Genomic DNA, 21,596 nt, shown 5'->3' with positions numbered 1-21,596 from the left:
AGTCAACCACTTCAGCCCAAGGAAAAGTCCTCTGACCTTCCACACGATCAATGCCTCTCATCATCTTGTCCACCTCTATCAGGTCACCTCTCATCCTCCTTTGCTCCAAGGAGAAAAAGCCGAGTTCACTCAACATATTTTCATAAAGCATGCTCCCCTATCCAGGCAGCATCCTTGTAAATCTCCTCTGCATCCTTTCTATGGCTTCCACATCCTTCCTGTAGTGAGGTGACCAGAACTGAGCACAGTACTCCAAGTGATGTATGAACAGGGTCCTATATAGCTGCAACATTACAACTTGTATCCTAAATTCAACTCCACAATTGATTAGGACCAATATACCATATGCCTTCCTAGTCACATAGTCAACCTGTGTAGCTGCTTTGAGTGTCCTATGGACTCGGACCCCAAGATCCCTCTGATCCTCCACACTGCAGAGTGTCGCACCATTAATACTATAATCTGCCATCATATTTGAACTTCCAAAATGGACCACTTCACATTTAACTCTGTTGAACTCCAACTGCCACATCTAAGCCCAGTTTTGCATCCCATCCATGTCCTGTTGCAATTTCTTTTTTTTTATATAAATTTTTTTATTAAATTTTCAAATAGTTACAGAAGGGGGAAAAAATTATCAACCCTTCCCCCTAACATATCCCTGTAGAAAGAGAAAAAAAAGAGAAAAAAAGAAAGGAAGGAAGGAATGACTGGATATCAGAAGATCCCCACATGCTCCACAGAGTCCATAATAGCTTTAATATATATATTTATTTATTTCCCCAAATACCCAATAATTTTATCTTCAGAGCACCTATATATTTAATCCTCTTTTGTAAATAAGGGAGCCAAATTTTCAGAAATATTTCGTATTTATCTCTTAAATTATAAGTAATTTTCTCAAATGGAATGCAGTTAAAAGCTATATCTATTTTCATTCTCTTAATGTATGTTAAAATTATTTTTCTTTTCACCAGTCCATTAAGCCCATTAACATTAAAACTTTAAAAATTCTGTAAATTAGTCATTATTTTTAACAGGGTTACTCCAGTCTATAGTAGTACCTAACTTTTCAACTTTCGTGGTACCTTGGGGAATCTTTTTAAAATTCTCCGTGTTGCTATGTGTCGTCCCCGTCCCCCCCCCCCCCCCCCCGATTGTCCAGGCAAAGAAAGAAAGATTAAAGAAAAATAGATTATAAAGAAAAAAAATAACAAAATACCCCCCTACTAATGTTGTGAATAAAGTAAAAACACAACATTACCCCCCTCCGTTGTACGGGTCATGACAATTGCCAGGATTACACACGTGAATCCCATTGCAATCGATCCAAAGTTCCCCCAGCTCCCCCGTAACATAAAAAAGTATATGTAAGAGAAGAAAAAATAATATCACTACTCTCGATTAATATTTCTCAAATTTTTACCTTTCTCCCCCTGTATCATATAATTAAGAATATATTTAAATATTCTTCTGTCCTTAAACATCCATCAACTCCATTCACTGTCCCTGTCTTCTTCTTTAATCCATTTCACCTTTAAATCTTTGGCTGTGGTTAGCGAATATTTTAAAGTTCTTGTGCAAATTCTTCCACATCCTGATAATCAGTAAAAGATCTTCTTTTCCCGTCATCCAAAAAAGTTATCAGGGTTGCCAGGTGGTGCAATATAAATTTATAACCCTTTTCCCATAAAACTTTCTTCGCTGAGTTAAATTCCTTCTTTCTCTTCAAAAGGTCATAACTTATATCAGGATAGAAAAGAACTGTTTTCCCTTCTATCATCAATGGCCCGTTTCTCTTTCTGGCACTTTAGGCAGCCGCCTTCAGGATCTTTTCTTTATCTTGATATCTTAAGCATTTTATCAAGATTGATCATGGGTTTTGATCAGCTTGAGGCCTTGATCTTAAGGCTCTTTGAGCCCTTTCAGTTTCAATAAACTGGGTTCCTTCTTCCATTTCCAAAATTTCCAGAATCCATTTTTGAAAAAAATTATTGGATCTTCTCCTTCTATACCTTCTGTAAGTCCAACAATCTTAATATTATTTCATCTGTTAAAATTTTCAAGTACATCCACTTTTTCCAACAACCATTTTCTTTCTGATGTCCAGGCAGAAATGTAATCCTCCATTTTATTCACTCTATCAATTGTGTCTCCCGTTATTTCTTCCAAGTTTTTAATTTTCTCGTCCATTTTGTCTTTTCATCATTTTACCAAACATTATCTTCATATTTTAATATCTTTTTTATTACTTTTAATGCTTTTAATTCATGCATTATTTGCACCAAAGATTTTTTTATGTCTCCAATATCACCTCCAACCTCTTCCTGTTGCTCTACTTTGTTTGTCTCTTCATCTTCTTCTGATTTACCAGAGAATCTGATTCCACCTCATATTCACTTTCACTTTCAGTTCCGATCATAGGTGGGATTTGTAGTTTGGGTTGCTCGTGTTTGTGCATTCCCCTTCCTTCATGCGAACGCAATTCCTGTTGCTCTTTTTTTTTTTGGATACGGTTGATGTTGCCGCAGTTTCCTATTCTGTATCGCCGGAGGTAAAATGCACTTGAGCCAGAGGCTCTTTCATGGCTGCTGGCCTTGATTCTTTTCCAACCTGTGTTGTCTTCAAAGTAGTAGTTTTCTTCTGCTTCTGTTTAGGAGACATATCTTAAGACAATCATGAGTAGTTTATAAGTAATTTTTAAAAAGTATTTACTAACTTTGCTTCACTTAAACATTATTTTACTGGTTTTTACGGGAGAGCTGGATTTCCACGTCTCAATCCTATGTCATCACGTGATGTCCCCCTCCGTTGCAATTTCTGACAGCCCACCACACTATCCACAACACCTCCAACCTTTGTGTCATCAACAAACTTACTAACCCATCCCTCCACTTCATCATCCTGCTCATTTATAAAAATCATGAAGAGTAAAGGTCCCAGAACAGATTCCTGAGACACTCCACTGGTGACCGACCTCCATGCAGACTGGTGACCCATCTACAACCACTCTTTGCCTTTGTGGGCAAGCCAATTCTGGATCCACAAAGCAATGCTCCCTTGGATACCACGCCTGCTTATTTTCTCATTAAGCCTTGTATGTGGTACCTTATCAAATATGATTTATTGTTTTTCATCATTGGTGTGCTGGCAAGGAAAGGGATCCCATGGTGTCTTGAGCATTGAATCCAGACACTGGGAATTCTCATCACATGAGGTGAAACATTGACAGGGAGACCTCCTCCTGATTAAAATCCCCTGGCCTCCCTGCATTGATGAATTAATGATTTCCATGATCGGCAAATAGTGAGAGAAGCACGGACACAGAATTTTGTCTAGACTTTAATGACCATCACAAGGGTGGCTTGCTTGCTCCACCAGATATTGGGTTGGCCAAGTCCTGAAAGACAGAACTTTCAATCTGAGCCTTCCAAAGACAATGAGTGATCAACAGCAGAGAGAAACATATTTAATCTCAAACTCACTTGTCCACTAGTGGCAGATGCTCCTGTCAATGATCGTACTGGTGGAAGTGATCATGCGTAAAATAGATGGCAGTGAACAGAAGCCATATTTTACGAATCTCTTCATTTTTATATTCCTTTGATTTTATTTGAAAAGAAACCAGCCTTTGGCAATGTAATGAGGGTGAGTTCACTGTCACACAGTTAAACCATCAGGCCTTATTAATGTTTCCTTCCCAACAATTTCAGTGAATAAATCTGTTGGGTGAATTTGCTTTGACAACCAACATGGCACAATTTCAGAAGCAATTCTTCTTCTCCCTGCCATAACTCAAGGAGTGCACCAGAGATAATGTCCCTTTCAAGGTCAAGAGCTTGACAAATTCTTAAAATAATATGAAGTCAAACAGAAACTGTATTATTTCAATAATATGACAGCAAGTGCAAATGTAAATGTCCTGGGCTGTCCCTCTCCGTAAAATAGCAGCTTGTATCCTGCTGGGGTCACAGATGTTTGCTATTTTCATACTCAGACAGCAGATGATATGACCTGCACCAAAGCTCCTTTTTCAAATGGCGAGGCATGTTTTATTTATAAAATTGATTATTAAAATGGTTTGTTTCTCCCACATTAAACCAGCTCAATAACATCCAATTTCCCATGGAATTCTTTCTCAGTGTGTTACATTATAGACCTCTTCCATTCAAAATTTTGTCCAGTTTGATTAAACTGATTTGTTATAGTCATAGCTTTCATTGTCCTCTTTTTATTCCAAGGATCCTAAAGTTTAGGTTAAATTTTATCAATGACTGGAACGTAGGGACTTAATATTCTACAGTTCATTGATATCTGGTTGGAATATTAGAGACAAATAATATTAATGTATTAACACAATCAAAAATATGGAATGATAATTTATGATTGAAACACTGGAAGCTAACAACAATATTGTCTAAACAATACCTGAAGTGTTTAATTATATCTCTGTATGAGGGAAAAGTTTTATAATCAGTCACGTATTTAGCTTCATATGTCATGAAATTTATAGTTTTACATCAACACTACATTAGAATTCATAGTAATAATGAACTATAAATTTCAATAAGGGGTATTTATTTTTCTCACCCCTTATGGATGGTGTGTATGTATGTATAAAATTTCAGATGTTATTGCTGGAATTTTTTGGAGCCACTGTCTCAATCCAGGTGTGACACCTCCAAGTGCTCCTATCACCACCTGGAATGATCTAGCTTTACCAGTCTACATCCTTTCCATCTACTCTTTTAAGCCCTCGTATTCCTTCAGCTTGTCATATTCTTTCTTCCCATGATTATGCCATCAGTGATTGCCACAGCTATTACTATTGCTTTCTTCTGTTCCTTCTCCAGTATTACTTTGTCTGATTGGTTGACCAGTAGCTGCTTATCTGTTTGTATTTACAAGACCCACAGGATCTTACCACTCTCATTCTCCACTACCTCTCAGGTTTATCCCATTTGGATTTGGGGGCATCCAAAGCATACTAAGCAAAGATGTCCCTGTACATAATTACTGCAAATTGTGCCATTTAGTGTTTGCTGACTATACCTGTATCTGCATCCTGCTGCTATGTGCTGGATGGTTTCAGCAAATTCCTTGCTCAGTCTGCATCTTAGGTCTGTTCTGGTGTAATAGACCCCTGCTTCTAATGCTCTTGTGCTCATCATCTGTTCTTGTGCAGCCATGAGCAGCAGCTCTATGCTGTCCCTCAGCCCTGTCATTTCCTCTCATTGTTAGGACTTTATTATGTCAGTCACGTCCAAAACTGACCCAAAGCCAATATATATAAAAGATTAAAGTAAATAACTATTAAAGGAAAATAACAAAAAGAGTGGTGGTGTTCATGGATTCATTGTCCATTTGGGAAACTGATGGCGGAGGGGAAGAAGCTATCGCTGAAATATTGAGTTTGTGTTTTCAGGCTCTTGTACTTCCTCCTTGACAGTAACAATGGAGTGAGGGCATCTCCTGAGTGATGGATCCTTAATGAAGGATGTTGCCTGTTTGACTCATCTCCTTTTGAGGTATACTGCTCAAACTTTCCAAAGCTGATCCCTTGATGAGGGATGTCTGTTCTGTCAACTTCCTCTTCCTGAAGTTCATAATCACTTACTTGGTTTGACTAACATTGAGTGCAAGTTGGTTGTTGCAACATGCCTGAAGCAGGTGATCTATCTCATTCCTGTACGCTTCCACATTGCCATCTCTTGTTGTGTCACCTTCAATGTTTTGAACTGTTTATCTTAAATAAATATTAATAATGGCCTGTTTTACAAGATTTAGAAGATCTTATTTTACAAAGGAGAGAGTCACAGGGGAAGGGTATTGGATCTGCCAGTGATAATAAACCTGATTCTGATTCTGATAGTGATTCTGGTCTGTTGATTAGTGTCCAGATTGTTGCTTTCATTGTATTTTTCTAGTTTTAGCTTTACTTAACTTGCTTTTATGTTTGTATGATCAAAAGGACTCTGCAGAGAGTCAGGCTCCATAAGGCAGCTGGGCCAGACAACATCCCAGGCTAAGTACTCAGGAAGGGTACACATCAATTCACTGACCTCTTCACAAGCATATTCAACACTTCATTGTCCCCACATGCTTCACATTAGCTAACTGGTAATGGCACATGCCAGAAGCTCCATTCCTGCTAGATGGACAATGACAAATATGCTTACCAGCAGAACTACTCTACAACAGATGGTAGCATCTGTCATGTACATGGCTCCAGTACACTTAGAAAACACGCACCTGTGTAGCAGAATGATCTTTCTCGACTTCAGTTTAGCATTCAACACCATTGTCGCACAGATATTGGATAACAAACTCCTACCCTTCAGTCTAAATGCACCACTGTGCAACTGGATATATTTCTCAACAAAGAGACCTCAGATTGTCAGGAGGCACAACTGCTTGTCAGTCTCCATAAACCTCAACATGTGTGCTGAGCCCATTGCTGTACACCCTGCTGACACATGGAGGCCTGCTACCAGGCAAATGACCCCTTCCTCAACGTCAACAAAACAAAAAATATTATTATTGAAACAACACACACAAAATGCTGGTGGAACACAGCAGGCCAGGCAGCATTTATAGGGAGAAGTGCTGTCAACATTGCCTGAAACGTCGACAGCGCCCAGTGCATCACCAGCACCAGCCTTCCTGCCATCAAGGACATATATGCAGAAAGATGCTGGTAAATAGCCAGTAATATCATGAAGGATCCCACCAACCCTGATCATTGACTGTGCTACTGCCATCTGGGAGGTGGCAGCATAGCATCCATGCCAGGATGGCCAGGCTGAGAAACAGTTAGTTTCCCCAAGCAATAAGGATGATCAACTCTTCCACCCATGAACCCTCAACTCCAAACCCCCATTACTCTATCATCACATATCAGGGTCACCCTCTGTACAGACAATCCTGTACTGAGCGTCAGTTTATGGATTATGGACATTCAATCAATCTATATATATATAAGCTATCTCGTGTATTCATATTTATTGGATTTTTTTAGTACTCTTTTCTCAATTTTCTTGTTTTTTTCATTGTGCCACCTCAGATTTGAAGTCACAATTATTTCATATTCCTCTACACATTCATAGTGCCTAGAAATGACAATCTTGAATCTTGAATCCTGAATCTATTTATCTGTGGATGTTTAGCAATTGGTAGTGTATCTGTTTCTACTGAATACAGTCCAAAATGAAGTGTGAAATGTTCACTGCTCTGAGATTTCTTATGAGGGACCAGTCTGACTGCTCTTCCAATATGAACGTGAAGCATTTGTTCACATCCCTTTGCCATTTTTCTGCTTTGTTTGCTGGACTTATCTGACCTCTACTACGATAAAAATCTAATAAAACAGCTGTAACCATAAATTTAGCAACTCCTTTTGACTATCCATTAATCTTCTGGACAATATCATCTCCAGATTTAGATCCAGAGTTACAAAGGGACATGGATGCTGTCATTTCAGCTTAGTGACCAGACATTACAGAAACAAGTGATGAAGCTGGGATATATCAGGCAATGCTCTACCTTATTAACTACACAAAGCAAGGAGGTTTTACTTGGGAGATACCAATGCTAAATTCATTGTCTCTGACTCAAAGGTAATCAGAAGAAGCTAAATAATAGTGAAGCAGAATGGTTACTGGAAATAGTGAGGGCATTTGCCCTGTTCACTTCAGACCAGCACATTATAAATGACATTACATTCCCCTGCCATCTACCCAGAATCCTGCAGTTTCAGATATGTATCTGGCTCCTTCCTAATCATTGAAATTGATTTCCCTGCATGGTTATATTGGCTGTGATACTTAGACAGAGACAGAGACAGATCTTCACAACATTTTTCAGCTCAATCCATGCATGTTTTAGTTACATTTTCTGAAAAGCTAAATAGTAAGTATACTACCTAACAGAGCACATTAGTTGACATTTTCTAGGGTCCAATAATACATATTTTTATCTATTAACTAGATATTTCCAAGTTTGGATAGTTTGTGACTTGCATGTAAACTTGCAGGTGGAATTTCCTGCTAGTTCTGCCTTGTGTACTTGATAGTAGAGCTCCAAGATTTGGGATGTGTTGTTTGAGTAACCTCGGGAAGTAGTAGCAGGACATTTTGTCAATGAACAACATTACATCCATTGTACACCTGTGGTGGATGCACTGATTGTTGATGCCTAGTACCCACCTAGATCATAGGCTACAGACACAGCCCACTGTCCTGGGCCAGTCTTTAAAGTTGTACCCAGGTGTTGCCCATCTTTGAAAACTCCCTCCTCTCTCAGGGATGAGGCCTTTGAAGCTACAGTTGTTTTTTCTGTAGCTCTAGGTTTTTTACAGGATGTGTTGCTAACCCCATGACGAACACTCACCCTTTCATTTTCTGGCTTCAGACCATCTATGGTGCAGTTACAATGTTTGGTGGTGGAAATTGGCCTGCCTTTTCATAGATGGTGTTGAGCTTCTGAAATGATTTTGGACCTGTACTCATCTCCCAAAGTGGAGAGTATTTCATTTTGTTTTTGTCTTCGATGTTGTAGAGTAAATGGTGGAAAAGTATTGTGATGGTAATGGCACAGAATGCCACGGGTAGGTAGCTACACATATTCTTCTTGGACATGAACCTAGTCTGGCACATCTGTAATGTGAACATTACTTGCCCCTTATAAGCCAATTATCTTATGTTATCCAGGACATACTACGTGTAGTTATGAACTGGTGGATGAGCTGCAGAATTGCAATCATCAATCCACATTACTGCTTCTGTTCCTACAATGGAAGGAAGGTCATTGGTGAGGCTTTTAAACGTTGTTGTGTTGAATATACTCCATGAAAATCTCCTGCAGAGACATCCTGGGAATGGGAACACTGACATGTAACAACAACATCATTATTCTTAGTGTGAGTTATGATTCTATCCATTGGTGTACTTTCATCATGATACCCATTAACTTCGGTGTTAATGGAACTCATTGATGTTACAATTGGTCAATTTCTGCCTTGATAATGAGAGCAGTCAATCTCATTTTACCTCTAGAATTCAGCTCTTTGGTCAATGTTTGAAATAAGGCTAATGTGAGTCATAGACTTACACAGAACAGAAATCGGATATTTAGCTCATCGTGTCCATGCCAAACAATTTAGTTTTCTGTATCTGCTTTTGGGCTGTAATCTTCTCTGCATTTCAAGTGTTTGTCGAGACTACCTGCCTCTACCTCTTCCACGCAAATCATGTTCCGGTCTCTAAGTGGTAAGTTCACCTCAGGTTTCCTATAAATCTCCTGCCTGACTAGTTTAAGGCTCTTGATCAACTGGAGAAATATCCTTAAAGCTACACTCCCTCCCCCTCATAATTTTGTATCCCTCTATCAACTCTTATACTTGACCTCTCCAAGTTCACAGGAAACAAACTCATTTGATCCAATCTCTCGTTATACCTGAAAATTCAATCAATTATTTGGAAACGCTTTCCTACAAATACATCCATGTTGACTATGCACCAGTCAGAATAATCTTAGCAAGATTAAACAGAAAGCACCAACAATTAATGATTCTTATAGAGACAACAAAGAACAAACTCAGGTGCTCTAGAAAGCTCAGAGCCCAATGCTCCCTGGATCACTGCACAGGCCCCAAAGAGCTCAAAACAAATATGCTCCTTTATATCACTGTCCCCTTCCCTGAACTCTACATTTACTATGGATTTCTCCCTTTCTGAATAGCGTTGAGATATATCCATTTAAGACCTCACTCACATCCCCTGGCTCCAAGCAGAGATTCCACTTGGTCCTAAAAGAAAGCGATGCTTTCCCTCATTACTTATTGGCACCTAATGTATTTGAAAAGCACCTTGGGATTCCTGTTTACCTGTGCACTAAGTATGCTTAATGGTTCATCTTTGCTCTTCTAAGATCTCATCTATGCCATCACTTGCAAGGATCTGTTCTATTTTCAATCATATAAACCAGCTATGTGCTTCTTTCATTGTTTCATTAAGCCCTTCAGTTACCTTGATATTGATGATTTCTTAATCTAGCCATCAATTCTATTCAACTTTATCGGAGCATGTTAGCCCTGAGCACTCACTCTCCCACTTTTCAAACACTCCCACTTGTTAGATGTTATTTGTAACCAAAGCAGCTTCTCCTACTCAGCTTTACCTATTACTGGAATCAGCTTTCCTGGATAAGTGTGAACACTTTAGAGATCAGCATTGAAATTACAGAACTATTCCCACTATCACCAAAATGCTGGTTACTGACATTTCTACCACTTCTTGAGACTCACTCACAAGGTAAGGTCGAGTACAGACCAGTCAAAGTAGGACTACCAAGTTATGGCAGAAAAGACTCGTGAATGTGCTTTACAACTTTCATCCATCTAAGCCCCTCATACTGAGGCAAACCTAGTCCATACTGGGGCAGTTAAAAACACTACTATATAATTCCCTTGCTAATATATACATTCTTTAATATGAATTCCCTTTATTTATTCATTGGCACTTCTATCTCCTTCTGACCTGTCTGAATATCTAAAGCCAAATGTTTCTCTGAAAATCAATCTGTGGTTAATTTATTGCTGTATAAGTGACTTTTAATACCAGTGTCCATGAAACGTTTTACCTTTGTTGATGAGTGAGAATCAACTAAAAATACAGTAATTAGCAGGATTGGATTTGTGCTGCATTTGCTGAACAGAACAATTTTGAGTATTTTTCCCCAATGACAAGTACAGAAAAGTCTTGTATCAGTTCAGGAAGCTAGGATGCCAACCCCCAAGTAATTTCACTCACTACCCAGACACAATGAGGCAGATACATAACTTCGTACAAAGTCAGTTTGTAGTGGTGGGACTCCAAGTCAGATCCAGTGATGGACAATGAGATTTCCAACTAGAGTACATTCTGTGACCTTGTTACACTCAGTATTTCTCTATGAAAGGAGAATTTGTTGGAAAGACCAATATTCACTAAAGTAAAGAGAACTGAGAGATTCGCACAGTAATTTTTAAAATTTCAGTAGGACTGGACAGAACCATTCCGAGTGAGATTTGATCAATCGCAGAAGAGGCTAAAACAAGAGGTGGAGCCCAAGTCATTAAAAATATCCAAGAAGAAGGTGGATGCATTTCTAAGTGCTGATTCAAGAAAGGAATCTGGGGATGTTGGGAAGAAGTTCTGAAGTAGCGGAACAGCAATGAACATGTCAAATGAGACAGTAAGTCCAAGGGGCAGAATGGCCTATTACAATTCCTGGTTTCACTGTGTCCATGTCTCTCTCTGCCACCTGTTCCACCACTTCATCAGCCTGCCACTGCCTCCTTAATTTCTATTGCTGTCCCCTCAGACTTCACTGTGCCTCTCAGTTTTGTGCCACCTACAGATTTGAAGGTCGTGTCCACTGAACCCAAGTGCAACTCATTAATAGAAATGGGCAAAAGGGTGGTACTCATTATCATCACTGAGGTATTCACTCACACCTATCTCCAGTCTGCTAAATAACCTATTACTGCTACTCTCTATTTTATTGCTGTATCCATTTTAGATGCAGATACACATCGCCAGATCTTGTTGTTATTATACCTGTCTCTGACAGCTCTTTACATATACACTCTGCACTCTACATATACACACTCAGGTCCCCTTTAATTCTTTTCACTTTCACTTTCAACCTAGGCCCTCTAGTGTTTACTTCCCCATCACTTGGAAAAGGACCTCTGGATTTCCCCTATCTATACACAAACTTCATTTTTTATAACTTTGTAAGTCCACACATCATTCTACACTTTAAGGAAAAGGTCCTCACCCACCCAACCTCCTCCTATAGCCCTCAGATTTTACCAACATTCTCAGAGATTGTCTTTGCTCTCTGTGCCACTTAATGATGTTCCAATAACAGCGCAATGAGCACTATACATAATACTCCTGGTACAGCCTCACCCATGACTTCTTAATGGTAATATAGTGTCCTGAATCCTATACTTGGTAACTTGACAGATTTAACCAATGTGCCAAATGACTTATTTTCAATCAATTATAGCTGTGACAACATTCAGGGCACTATGTAATTTTTTGCCTATGTCTTTCTATTCCATAACACTCAACAGAGGTTGTCCATTTTCTGTGAATGTCCTATCCTTGTATTATTTCTCAAAACATAATACCTTGGTAGCAAGGGGGAAATACCTCTCTCTAACGAAGGAGACATGTGCCATTTGTTCCCTCTGTTAGCTTGTAAGTCATCCTTAAGCAAGGTATAACCGCTACCTAACACCACTCCCCCCGCCCCCCGATCATGGTCATGAGAAGCCATAAGAGCAGCTGATGGATGCTAGTATGAGCAGCTGTTGCATATCACAATTCCAGGATATGCTACCACTGACTCCAGGCAGACAAGCTCTAAAAAGTTTTGCTCACAGCTGGGGTCACCCAGCTTGGAGGAACACTGTCTGGAAAAAGGCAATGGCATATCACTTCTGGAGAAATATTTGCCAAGAACAATCATGGTCATGGAAAGGCCATGATTGCCCACATCATACATGGCACAAAATGAAGAACGCGAAAAACAAAAACATTATAGCTATCTGGATTGAACAAGGTTTGTCATTGTTTCACCCACTTACCCAACTGAACAATAACCCCCTGTGTGTTTTGACAAATAAATAGTTTCAGTCATCCATGGCCCAGCAAATCTTCACTGCCATTACATCTCACTAATCAATATTTCAAGATGTTCACAGGCATAGATTGTCATAGAAACAAATCCAACTCTGGTGACTACAAAGCAGTCACCAGACTGACCAACACAGGGGGGAGTAAATGCCAGATTCCTCCTCAATCACATTCATCAGAAACTATAGAGCTACTCCCTGAATCACAGTGTGAAATTCATTCATTCACAGAACAGGGGACATGACCTTCACTGTCCAAATACTCCTTTGACTCCATCAATCAGAAGGGTCTATAGAACATACTTCCCAAATTTGGTTCACAGTCAAATTCAATTCTATCTTACTGTTGCCCTAAAAATATTTAACAACAAAGTCATTCGTTGTGAAGAACAGTGTCAAACTTGCTGACTTTCCTGTTTAATTTTCTCAAACTGTCTTGCTCCTATGTTGCACCACACCTCCAACAACATTTCTGAATGAGTGCAGATAATCCCCAAAACTAACAGGAGACTCTTCAACCAACATACTTGCACTTTTGGTACGAAGTTTCCCAAACACAGTAGCCTGTCTGCTTTGTACATGTAATTCCAGCATTTATACATACACACAGAATTGTCTTCCCTTTTATACAACAGAATTAACCTTCTACTCAACTGTCATATAACTCACATTTCTCCAGGGAAGCCAGTTCACAATCTTTTCAGATACATCTGAGCTCTACCTAAATTACAAAAGGCATCTTAAGGCACTATAAACCACTACCAACAGAATCTCCTCAAAATTCTCTGCAGGGACAGTTGAACTAATGTCAGTCTTCCCAGGCCAACCCTTGGAGTTCTATGTCTATGGTTACATGGAGTTTTGTATATTGGACAGGGAAGGTTGTTCATATACCTGAGGCCATACTGTTGAAATATGTCCCGTATTCCAAGCTCTGCCATGGGAAGAGTTTGCCTCGTGAATAGAAAATAAAATTCAAATATGTGTTCAAAGCTTCTTTGAAGAAATGCAACATCCTCACTGAATTCTGGAGACTCTCCAGCCTATGACCTTCTGCATTATCTATTTAGACAAACATTTATCTGCACCTTACTACACCCACAATGCGAAGCAGGGGAATTAATCACCATTCTTCTTCTGCTAACGAATGTTCCTACTACCTCCTTAAATTCTGGCTGTTTGCAATATTCTGCTTTACATTCACCATGTAATATGTGGCATTCATACGACATGGAACCAGGCCCTTCAGCCCAACCTGTCAGTGCTGGCCATAGAGCATATATTTAGGCTAACCATTCACTAATCCAATTCCATTCCCTTACCATAACATTCTATTCAACTTCCCTTATATTGTACCAGTCACCAACACATACATGGAGAAATTTACAACAGCTAGTTATCTATCAAACTGCACGTCTTCGACATGTGGAAGGAAACTGCAGCATCCAAAGGAATATAGCAGGGATATATTGGTGGAAGCAGATTGGTTTAGTTTATTTTGACACCATGATTGGCTCATGGGAAGAGCCCTATTACTTTCACGTGCAGTTTGATATTCTGCTCTACAAATGAAGATAGACAGACAGACATACTTTATTGATCCTGAGAGAAATTGGGTTTCGTTACAGTCGCACCAACCAAGAATAGTATAGAAATATAGCAATATAAAACCATAAATAATTAAGTAATAATAATAAGTTAATCATTCCAAGTGGAAATAAGTCCAGCACCAGCCTATTGGCTCAGGGTGTCTGACACTCCGAGGGAGGAGTTGTAAAGTTTGATGGCCACAGGCAGGAATGACTTCCTATGACGCTCCGTGTTACATCTCGGTGGAATGAGTCTCTGGCTGAATGTAATCCTGTGCCTAACCAGTACATTATGGAGTGGATGGGAGTCATTGTCCAAGATAGCATTCTACTTGGACAGCATCTTCTTTTCAGTCACCACTGTCAGAGAGTCCAGTTCCACCCCAACAACATCACTGGCCTTACGAATGAGTTTCTTGATTTTGTTGGTGTCTGCTACCCTCAGCCTGCTGCCCCAGCACACAACAAACATGATAGCACTGGTCACCACAGACTCATAGAACATCCTCAGCATTGTCCGGCAGATGTTAAAGGACCTCTATCTCCTCAGGAAATAGAGATGGCTCTGACCCTTCTTGTAGACAGCCTCAGTGTTCCTTGACCAGTCCAGTTTATTGTCAATTCATATCCCCAGGTAGTTGTAATCCTCCACCATGTCGACACTGACCCCTTGGATGGAAACAGAGGTCAACGGTGCCTTAGCCCTCCTCAGGTCCACTACGAGCTCCTTAGTCTTATTCACATTAAGCTGCAGATGATTCTGCTTTCACTATGTGACAAAGTTTCCCACTGTAGCCCTGTACTCAGCCTCATCTCACTTGCTGACGCATCCAACTATGGCAGAGTCATCAGAAAACTTCTGAAGTTGGCAAGACTCTGTGCAGTAGTTGAAATCCGAGGTGTAGATGGTGAAGGGAAAGGGAGACAGGACAGTCCCTGTGGAAACCCAGTGCTGCTGACCCCTCTGTCTGACACACAGTGTTGCAAGCGCACATACTGTGGTCTGCCAGTCAGGTAATCAATAATCTATGACACCAGGGAAGCATCCACCTGCATCACTGTCAGCTTCTCACCCAGCAGAGCAGGGCGGATGGTGTTGAACACACTGGAGAAGTCAAAAGACATGACCCTCACAGTGCTCACTGGCTTGTCCAGGTGGACATAGACGATGGCATCCTCAACTCCCAGTCTGGGCTGACAGGCAAACTGGAGGGGTTCTAAGTGTGGCCTAAACATAGGCCGGAGCTGCTCTAGAACAAGTCGCTCCAGGGTCTTTATGATGTGGGAGGTCAATGCCACCGGTCTGTAGTCATTGGAGCCACTGAGGCGCGGCGCCTTCGGTACAGGGACGAGGCAGGATGACTTCCACAGCACAGGAACCCTCTGGAGCCTCAAGCTCAGGTTGAAGTCATGGTGAAGCACTCCACGCAGCTGGGGGGCACAGACTTTGAGCACCGTGGGGCTGACACCATCTGGGCCTGCAACCTTGCTTGGGTGGAGACAGTTCAGCTGTCTTCTCACATGTTCAACTGTGAAGCCCACCATGGTGGTTTCAGGTGTGGGAGGGGTGTAGTCACGAGAGCAGGGTGGGTGGCTGTGTGGAGGGGTAGGAGGGGAGAGTGGAGTATGTGTTGGTTGGGGGCCGACAACAGATGATTCATGTGGGGGATGGGCAGGGGCCACAGTGTCAAATCTGTTGAAGAACAGGTTAAGTTCGTTGGCCCTGTCCACTCTGTTGCTAGTTTGCTGGAACCCACTGATGGTCCTCATCCCACTCCAGACCTCCCTTATGTTGTTCTGCAGTGGTTTCCACTCAAGCTTCCTCCTATACCTGTCTTTAGCCTCCCTGATCTTGGCTTTCAGGTCCCTCTGTATTGTCCTCAGCTCCTCCCTATTTCCACCTCTAAATGCCCTCTTTTTAGCGTTCAGGACGTCCTTAATGTCCTTTGATATCCATGGCTTGTTGTTTGAATAACAAAGAACAGTTCTTGCAGACATTGCAGTCCACACAGAAGTTGATGTAACCAGTGATGCACTGTGTGAGCCCATCAATGTTCTCTCCATGTGGCTCTCAAAGTGCCTGCCAGTCTGTTGCCTCAGAACAATCCTGGAGTGCTTCATAAGCCTCCCCCAACCATTTCCTCACTGACCTTGAGGTTGCAGGTTTACTCTTCACCAGAGGGTTTGAGCAGGGTTTGAGATGCACCAGGTTGTGGTCTGACTTGTTCCTCTTCCTGATCCTCTGACTGCACAATGAATTCATATGTCTGGCCATGCCTCTGTACCTAGAGAAATAATATCCCCAATCGGTACTCTGAATATCATATGGTTAGAGTGCAAGTTACCTTCAGGGGTCTCCTGACCCATTTACCTGCTCTTCTGTCTGTCTGGTGATATCCCAGTCTCACCACTGCATGCAATCACTTTAGTTGCAGGATGATCGCCATCATCTGGGTTTCCATTCCAATAGAACTGAGATTCCCCTTCAGACTATTTGATGACACATTGCCTGACTTATTCAACAGACTTATTTACTTTCCTGGGTATTCAAAGAAGATAAATGCATGTATAAATTCACTGGGACATTACCTCCTATTCTGCATTTCCTACCTGAGCATTCCTCCAGATCCAGGTACTCTGCTCAACCTCAGATATTCCACATTCTTGGTTATGTGTATAATTATTGCCCATCCAATGGTACCCAGAGAAGGTTTTTGGTGAAGGCCTCCTATAAGTGGCTTTAAAAAATGATTTGGGTTGGCAGGCCACTGCAGAGGACACAGTCTGGCACTGGAGATGGACAGAGACAGTTCAGATGATATAGGAAAGGTATTTTATCAAAATAAACTTTATTCTTAATTTAAAATGTTTACAAGAGTAAATCATGCAATGCCTTGTTATTCTAAGAAAATGCATTAAGTGTTTTCCAAATTATGTAGCCCCATTGGATCATATTCTTCCTGCAATAATTGAGGAGCCTTCTCATCAAACCAGCCGCCTCCCTATCCCTGCACTGTGGTCTTTCCCCACCGACCCCTTGTGGTGGCTGCACCAAGCTTCAATGCATCCTCAGCACGTACTCCTGCAGCCTGAAATGTGCCTATTGACACCATTCCTCCATCAACATCTCGATGACCAGCCCAACTGCTTTTGTGCAGTCTAAAGGGTGTATTTCACCGAGTTCATAATCTTTCAGCAGCACTTGATAATCTGTCTCACGATGTGACTCTGGGAATGGTCTGTAGATCAGACAGTTTCCCAGCATTCTACTGCTCGGAATGAACTGTGAAGCAGACCCTAGCACTTTACTTCATAACTTCTTCATAACCCCACAGTCCGCAAAGAAGGGAGTGACGGTGTGATCTCAACAAGAGTCCTCTCACATAGAACCCACAGCTGTACTGATGTTCCAGGCATACATGAAGGATCTAACTGTGAGAGCCCCTCACTCCACTTGCCATGCAAGTACTTGGTGCCTTATGAGGAGGTCTGGCGATGAGAAGTTCTGCGAGAGGTTCTGACAAGTCGGCTCAGGGAATAACCCCATTGTACACACCAAGTCCTTTTACTGTGGTGTCTGTAGGATGGTCTGTTTTGACCACTGACTGATGGGCCTATAGTCAAAAGTGTTGATCTAGAAGAACTTTTTCCACAAAGGAAAGGTAGTACGCATTATGCGGTAAGGGGGCCAGACACATTCTTCACAACACCGGGAACAGAAAGAACCTCAAAAAGGGTACTTGGTAGCCACGTACATAGGTGCCACGCACATACTGAGGCAACCACACATTAAGATGCTTTCCAGAGCAAGGATGGCATTTTGTACTTTTAAACTAATTCAAAAGAAGACACGGGTGTCCGAAACATCAGTCTAATTTTGTGTTTTACTTTAAGCCAGGAGCGCATCTATTACGTGGAGCTTTTTGACCAATGCAGTTCATGTATCTATACATATTTCTCATAATTATCTATTAAAACAAATGATAATGTTCAGTTATACTATGTATGTACTGAAATAAATAAAAGATTATACAATGAATACTGAATATTAACTACACAACAGGTATGATTTTGCCTTGATTCTCCAAGGACTGTGAATTGTGAACAGTCTTCCTAGCTCCATCTTCAATTCCCAGAATCTTCCCAGAAGATGGCCCGGGTGTTTTCCAAGCTAGAGGAGCAAGGAATGGGCCACACCTGCTCAAACAACAACAACCCTGAGAGGGTGCCAAGGTGGGTTTGAACTCAATATTGAATAACTGATGTGGGAACAGGAAGTCTGCACCTTCTGCCCTGTTGTTACTAGAGATGTGAGAGGCATCTCAGCTCTGAGGGATGGAATCAGGAAAATGAAGGGAGAGTATGGGAAATATCAGACAATGAACGACCTGCTCAACTGCACGTTGTTTTGAACGGACATGTCAGTCACTGATAGTGTCATCGCCTCAACCCTGAGGCGTGTGCCGTGAATGGGAGGGCTTCAGACCCTTCCTCTGGTTGGACAGTGGTATTCACCCTGATTTGCATGGATTTCCTCCGGGAACGAACGGCTCTAAAACTGGGTTCCATTGGCAGCGGCGGCCACAAACCATCACAGATCCACCGGCAGAAGGGAAGCAAGAAACGGACGGCAACCACAATGCGGACACTTTTTTTCTGGTGTTTGTCAATGTGGCTGGGCTGTAAGTACAAGCAGCAAGTCTGCACCGCCTATGTTTGCTGGGGTGGGGTTAGGGGTCACGTTAAAGAGTCAGTTGTTGAAGTTGAATTCCTGTTCTTTCACAGCTGGAGAATCCCAGAGTCTGACTCAACCTCCGACCGTGTCGGTGAGTCCAGGATCCACGGCCACGCTGAATTGTAACATCGGACAAAGGATAACCATGAAGTTGGCTGGTATAAACAGACACCGGGAACAGGTCCACAGTTGGTGCTCTATCACCATCATTGGTGGAGTCGCCCAAACTACGGCCCTGGGTTTGGCAGCGACCGTTTCACATCGACAATCGACAGCGCCGGCATCGTTTACCATCTGATCATAAAGAATGTGGAGATGAGTGACGCTGCTCTCTATTACTGCGGAAAGTGGGTTTCATCGATCAATAATGTCGTGTTCGGCCCAGGGACAAAACTCTTTGTTGCAGTTAAGTGACGGGAATTATATCCTGAATAACCACGGCATAAATACGGTCATTGGCATTAATAATTGTAACGTTATTATTACCTGTGAATTTTACAGTGGGAAATGTTGATTTACAATCAAATCATATTCCGTGTCCAGTATTTCTCGATAGAGTGCAGATTGGCGAAGTGTTGCCGACTTTTAATGAAGCATTTCTCTTTTCGGTTATCCTTTCGTACAAACTCTCCTCCTGCACCCATCCATTGAGAGACGCTCTCCCACTGCCCAGTCCTTGCCTCCTCCCCTGCCACGTGTGCCCCTCTGCGCTGCTCCTTTTCAATGATCCAGGCCGCTGCACCGACGATGATCAGAAATTCCGTTCTGCGGAGAATCTAACCTCCCCAACACCACGGTGAGTGGGAGCAAAATCCCTCACATCATCCCAAATCACAGAGCGATCTACCCTGCCCCTCTCTTTGAAGATCAGAACACTGTTTTGCTGCCTCCGCCCAGTGGGGGGAAGGCAGATTGTAGCTTGTGTTTATTCCCCCGCCAGCAGCCGGTCCATTTCTGATGGTGGGTAGGGCGGAGGGTAGTTGAGGAACGTGAAATACAGCGCTCAGCAACTATTAATGGCCTCTCCTATCTTGTGTCAAGAACTGAGAATGGACTCAACAAAATAAACACGGCCCTACCGCGCACTTACATACTAGGCTCAGAGACCTCTAACGAGATTGCTAAAGGGGCTGATAGCACAGAGAGTGGGCACATGAAACTACTATGGGGCATTTCGATGTCAGTGTGTCTCTCAATTCTGTGAAAGACTCAGAGCCTCACAGTCTCACCGGTTGGAGTAGATTTCTAGTTGACAAACATGAAGTGTTCTTCTCCCGACCCGATACAACTCCCTATCTCTACCTCCCCCTGGTCCCCTGCACCCATCCCCGTCCCTCCATGAGATAGTTGGCCAACTCTACGAAGCTGGAATGTTTAACTTGAGCTTCCGTTAAAGTGTGAAATAACGTGAGGTCTTCTGTTCATTTTAAACACGTCTTCTCTTGTTCATGTTGCAGATCAGTACATCCTGGACCCTTCAGTGAAACTGCTTGGGCCGTCAGCCGAGGAGATCTCCGCTAAAGAATCGGGCACCTTAGTTTGCCTGGTCAGTAAATTGTCGATGGGCTTCCCTGTCGTCAGCTGGACAGTGAACGGGAGTCCGACGAGCAGTGAGGTGCAAACCAGCGGGGTGACTCAGAACGCGGACAAAACCTTCAGTCTCAGCAGCTACCTGACGGTGCCCGGCGCAGACTGGAGCAGTGGGAAGAGGTACTCCTGCTCAGTTCAACAAGGAGCAGCCTCGACAATATCCGCAACAGTCACACAATCCAGCTGTTAAACAGAGAGCGGCTTCGGCCTTGTTTGTTCCCTGATTAACAGGAGATCACCGCTATGTATCTTTCACCTCGACCACTCTTACTCGCTCATCCCTGTACTTCCCTTTTGTTCCGCTCGCTGTAGTTTCCATTTTGATGTTGGAATATTTGTACCCTGATTTTAGGCTGATTTTGTTTCTTTTCCTATGGAGAGGCTACGCGGTGTTAAAGTGGACAGTTACTTGTATTCTGGAAATTTCACACAGTGAATGGTATTCTCTGGCACCGGGGTTTGGATTAATACGAATAATTAACGAGTGATTTTGTGATTCGTCCTCAGTTTCAGACTAATTGAAGGTAACGGTAACTAACTACAAATAAACATGATCAGTGCAGGAATGATTTCCATGTGTGCGTTTTGTCATCTTTCGAGTTCATCATATTCTGACACCGAGTTGGGGGAGCGTGGAAAAAGGACATGCATCTCCCCGGTCTGGTTCGTGTCCTGGTTTCCTGAAGTTTCTCTTCAGCAACCTTGAACACCGAATACTGTAAAAACAGGACGGCAAGTCCCACTGAGGACAGCGTGGTGGGTTTCCTGTAAGGCTGCGATGGCAACAGGTGGTTTTGGGAAGTTTAATGAAGGAAATAAATTTAGCATGCCTGCAAATATTCAGGTTCTGGAGTACTTTTGGTGGAGAGAGGGATAAATTGTAGCTATGTTCTGGGATAGTGAGGTTCCGGTAGTAATCACCGATACCGACAAATTGGGAAGTCTGGTTTTCTGAAATAATTGGATTATAAGGGATGAAAATTGCCCAAACAGAAGT

The 21,596-nt window shown here is 42.0% G+C and overlaps 2 protein-coding genes across 2 annotated transcripts in view; both read left to right on the top strand.

Moving 5' to 3' along the window:
- Positions 1–20,949, top strand: part of LOC132405931 (immunoglobulin lambda-1 light chain-like) — a 53,524-nt gene extending 32,575 nt beyond the window's left edge. The window contains exons 2-3 of the mRNA XM_059990912.1: positions 19,136–19,416; positions 20,468–20,949. Coding sequence (XP_059846895.1) covers positions 19,136–19,416; positions 20,468–20,789 — 603 coding nt within the window. The 3' untranslated portion in view covers positions 20,790–20,949. The remainder of the gene's footprint in view (positions 1–19,135; positions 19,417–20,467) is intronic.
- Positions 1–21,596, top strand: part of LOC132406256 (immunoglobulin lambda-1 light chain-like) — a 280,487-nt gene that overhangs the window by 175,014 nt on the left and 83,877 nt on the right. The window lies entirely within an intron of this gene.

This window comes from Hypanus sabinus, chromosome 16 (genome assembly GCF_030144855.1).
Source record: "Hypanus sabinus isolate sHypSab1 chromosome 16, sHypSab1.hap1, whole genome shotgun sequence".
Taxonomy (NCBI): domain Eukaryota; kingdom Metazoa; phylum Chordata; class Chondrichthyes; order Myliobatiformes; family Dasyatidae; genus Hypanus; species Hypanus sabinus.
This window is presented reverse-complemented; position numbering and strand designations above follow the sequence as displayed.